This window comes from Marmota monax, unplaced genomic scaffold (assembly GCF_021218885.2).
Source record: "Marmota monax isolate L192 unplaced genomic scaffold, Marmota_monax_Labrador192_F-V1.1 WCK01_AAM20220418_F8-fsc01743, whole genome shotgun sequence".
In the NCBI taxonomy this organism is placed as follows: Eukaryota; Metazoa; Chordata; class Mammalia; order Rodentia; family Sciuridae; genus Marmota; species Marmota monax.
Window position 1 is genome coordinate 3,659 of NW_026692699.1, and position 4,485 is coordinate 8,143.

The 4,485-nt window shown below is 64.3% G+C and overlaps 1 protein-coding gene across 1 annotated transcript; it reads right to left on the bottom strand.

Moving 5' to 3' along the window:
- Positions 1-672: 672 nt before the first annotated feature.
- LOC124094053 (ectonucleotide pyrophosphatase/phosphodiesterase family member 7-like) lies at positions 673-4,053 on the bottom strand (the record flags this gene model as incomplete). The annotated part of the gene is made up of 5 exons (XM_046446638.1): positions 3,801-4,053; positions 3,340-3,485; positions 1,812-2,438; positions 911-1,280; positions 673-763 (listed from the first exon to the last, which is right to left on the bottom strand). Coding segments are annotated over exons 1-5 (1,487 nt in total), but the record flags the coding sequence as incomplete, so codon positions are not given.
- Positions 4,054-4,485: the final 432 nt, after the last annotated feature.

Consider the following 4,485-nt stretch of genomic DNA (forward strand, 5'->3'; position numbering starts at 1 on the left):
AGCCTGAAAACCTTCCGTCCTAACCGGCTCTTCCTTTCTTTGGGAAGCGTGCCTACTGCTCCTGGCTCTTCCTGGCCACCCTCCAGTTTAAAACGTCACCCGCCCTGCCTGGGGTCAGTCCTGTCTGAGTACGGTTCCCCCCCCCCCAGCCCCTGCCGCAAACTTCAGACTTCAGAGTGCGCGGCTTTATTCTGCCTGACCAAGGGCCGCGACTGCATGGAACAGAGACCCAGGGTGGTCTGTCACTGGCACATGGGGATGTCCTTGAGTGGGCTGGCTGCTGGGGCGTTCTGGGAACCTGGCCTGGCAGCCTCTGCCGACAGAGCTCACTCTGCTTTCTTCGTGGATCGTGGATCGTGTCTGAGGGGCCCAGAGCCTGGGGTAGCTCTGGGAAGGACCAGGGAGGTGGGCTTCTGAGGGAGGGTGGGGCTGCCTGGGCTCCTGGCCGTCTGCTCTGTGATGTCCTCCAGCCTGAAGCCAGCAGCTGAAGGGCCTCTCAGGGTCCCACGGAGTCTCTCCTCTGTGGTGCAGGCTGGTGGTCACCAGCTGGGCAGGGTCAGAGCCCTGGGCCGGCTGCCTAGGTGCACGGAGGGGTGAGGGTGTGGAGCAGGGAGCCTGGCCGCGTCCTCCCTTCTTCCTTCCGGCCTCTGGCCTTGCATGGTAGGGTGTTACGTGACCTTGGCCAGAAGAGTCAAGGTGCCCAGCAGTGCCGACATCAATGGAGGCCGCCCCTTGGGCAGGAGAGCAGACCCCGAGGGCAGCTCTGGGGAGAGAGGAGGGATCACATTTCAGCCCAGCTCCTCCACCGAGGACCAGGGGCTTCCAGCTGTTCCCAAGAGCCCCCAAACTTCCTCCCCCACCACTCCCAGGGGTGTGTTGGGTGGCCAGGTCAAAGGGTGTGCCGGCCTACCTGTGTGCCCGTGCCAGCCTGGGTCTGTGGACGGGGCGGGGGAGGGTGGCCCTCCTGTGGACGGGGCGGGGGAGGGTGGCCCTCCTGTGGACGGGGTTGGGGAGGGTGGCCCTCCTGTGGACGGGGTTGGGGAGGGTGGCCCTCCTCCGCTCGAGCGCAGCATGGGCTTCAGGGTGTCGGGGTCCCCGTCGTTGGGTTCAGGCACGATGCCCAGTAGCTGGCACATGAGCTCGTACACGTGCACACTCTCAAAGGGCGCCACCTCCAGGCCCTCCTTGAAGCTGGGGCCCACGGCCCGGAAGATGGTCTTCATGTCCAGGTCTTTGTTGTCGAAGCCGTGCTCCCCGTTGTTGAACTGGACGTTTATTCTCTGCAGGGATTGGTGGGGTGTCCAGTCCTTGCTGGGAGCCCCAGCACCATGGAGCCCTCTTGCCCTCTCGGCATCCCCCGGGGGTTGGCGCCCAGGTGGGCAGATGACCTTGGGAGGGGTACCAACTTGGGGATGGAGGGATTCTGAGACTCGGCTCCTCGGAATTCTGAGACCATGAAGATCGGCCAAAGACATGGCCTTGGCCAGGAGCCGGGGAGGTAACTGGAAGGGGCTGGGCTTCTAGCGTGGGGCTGGCCTGGGCCTCCTTCAAGGGGGTTGGGATGTGTGCTCAGTGGCCACCTCCCCTGGGACTGCCTCTCCCTGCTCCACTCTGTGCTCCCCTTCAGGACCCCTTGGCTCTGTGCCCATTCTCCCCCGTGGCTGGGCTTCCCACGCACAGGTGCACCCACACTCCTGTTCCTAGTGCACACTGAAGGGTGAGTGCCCACACTGGGGACTAGCTAGACACGGGGCTCTCCTGGCCCTCAGGGAGCCGCCCGCCGGTGAGTGGTGCACCCAGCAGGAGCTCACCCCATGGATGACGTAGCCGGGGTCGCTGTACATGACCAGCGGGGCGATCCTGGGGTGGTCGGCATAGTGGAAGGACTTGGGGAACTGCTCCTTCTTGTAGACGTGCAGCCGGGGGTGGGCGTCCTTCAGCACACCGTACACCTTCTCCAGCCTCCCCTCCTTGGGGATCAGCATGCCGTTCGGCCCGTAGTCCAGGAGCTCGAACTCGATGTCCTGGAAGGTGAAGTTGGGGAACTTGTGGAACTCCACCAGGTCGCTGGCTGTCTTGTTGACGGTCGTCATGCCGTGGTCAGACGTGACGATCAGGTCGAGGCTGCTGGTGAGGCTGTTGCGCTCGATGCTGTCCCGGAGGTAGCCCACAGTCCTGTCCACCTGCCTCACCATCTCCTTCCTCTCCGGGGACTCTGGGCCGTACCTGTGGCCCGTGGAGTCCGGCTCCCCGAAGTAGAGAGTGACCAGAGCCAGGTCCTCCTCTGTGAACCACCGCATCACCGTGTCGATGTTGGCCCTCCACTCCTTCTCGTCTTTGTAGTTGTGCAGAATGCCCTCCTTCCGACTCAGCGTCACGGCGGTCCCTTGGTAGGTGACGTTCCCACCAGGGTAGAAGAAGGAGCCGGTCTTCAAGCCCTGCCGGGGCAAGGCAAGGTGGCACTGAGCCCACAGGACCCTTGGCTGGCAGCCCTGCTCGTCCTGTGCCCACGCCCACCTTGGCCGGCTCACTCGCCCCTCTCCTGCCCGTGTCCCCCAGGCTTTTTATTTTCTGAAGTAGCGCTTATTATTCAATCTGTTATGTCCTGTCTTTCATATGGTCCCGGGTCTCTGCGTCAAGCCTGACCTGCCCAGAGCTCTCTCTGGCCCTGAAGCCCAGCCTCCCCAGTGGGTGCAGGCAGGTGTCTGTCCATCTGTCTGTCTCGTGCCATCCCCTGCCCTCCGGACTTCAACCTAGTCATTCATCTTTCCATAAATTGATGCCGCTTCATTTCCAGATCTGTCTGCCTCCTGCCCCGGCCAGCAGGCCCGCCTGCCAGCCCACTGCCCCAAGCCATGAGATGCCAGGTCCTCGCTCTGACACTCTGCTCTCGAGCTGCCAGAGGGGGCCCGAGCCCCGTATGGACAGGCAGGAGGTGACTTAGGTGCATGGAAGCACTGGCTGTCAGGCGTGCTGGGCTCAGAAGTTTCCTCTGGGCTCACCTTGAAAACCTCCCCTTGAACTTGTTGCCTGGAGTGGCACCTCGGCACTGTGTGAGGCGGGATTCCTGGCTCCACACCGCCACCACCTACCATTCCACCCGTGACCCTGCAGAACTCGGCTGTCCAGCCCGCGAGGGCCATGGGTGCCACGCAGATCAACCAGGTCGCTACATGCTTCCTCGTGGTCAGTCCTGCCCCGGGGCCACCATGGAACCAGCTACTCAGCTGTCACCAGAGCCGGACTCCCGGCAGGCCCCGGGATGGGCTCTCCCACTCTCACAGCCTTGCCGCCAGGTCCCCGTCCCCCCTGGCGTCTGTGCGGGCAGGGCCTCGTTACCTGCCTCTGGGCCGTGATCCAGATGGGCACACTGCCACTGTCCCACCAGCTCTGGATGCCGAGTGTGGCGTGGTAGGGCAGCTTCACCTTGGTGGTGAAGTTGTAGAACATGTTGTGGACAACCCCGTGGTTCTCGATGTATTTGCCTGAGGCAGGAGGAGGCGGCAGGGCGCGGAGGTGAGCCCCGGAGGGAGCCCCGGAGAGAGCCTGGCGCATCCCGCACTCGCCTCCCCTGAGCCCTGCTGCTCGCCACCCAGATGGGATGGGGTCTCTGCTGAGCAAGCCCCCCGGGAGCTTTATTTGCCCTTGGTCAGTTGCCACCCATGGGGAGGATCATGTGGGGACCCCCTCTGCAGCAAGTTTCTCACTTTGGCGTGCGTGGTGCCTGGGCAGGGCTGTGCCCGCTCACCTGGTGTCTCAGGCCCTGCCTGCCCCCAGGCCCGGCCAAGGTTAGCACTCACCAGTGACCAGCGTGAAGTGGCAGGGGCTGGTCTGGGTGACGAAAGCCGGGGTCATGTAGCGAGCTTTTACCCCGTCCCGAGCCATGGCGTCCAGGTTGGGGGTCTCCACGTCCAGGTCGTAGTTCCAGCGGAAGCCATCGAAGGACACGAGCAGCAGCTTGTTCTGGCGGTCCTGCCTTCGGATGGGCACCCCAGCCCCTGGAGCCAGGAGGGTGGCCAGAGCCCCAGCGAGGAGGGTGGCTGAGGCTCTCATGACGGCTCTCCAGAGGGACAGGTGCAGGGTGCCTCAGGCCCAGGAGGGCAAAGTCCCAGGGTCAGCTGGGCCGTCTTATCTCAGGCTTCTTCAGCGATGGGCGGGCGCACAGGCCTGGACGCAGGAACGCTCCGGGCCCCGAGGGGACGCCTCTCAGTGTGGGCTGCTGGGCACCTGAGCATCCCCCTCCTCCCAACAGGGCCCTGGGGCTTTGCTGCTCCCTCCCTGTGCTCCAGGGTGGGTGGGGTCCTACACAGACCCCAGCCCTCAGCAGCTCCTGGCTTACTCTGACCCCAAGGACACGGGGGCGGGATGGACTCCCTCTCCAGCCAACAGTTTACCTGGCGAGAGCCTGTGGGTGGGCTTCCTGGGCCTGGGCCTGGACCCAGCCCAAGGCCTGCCTCATCCCTAGGGACCTCCAGCCTGGCCCCT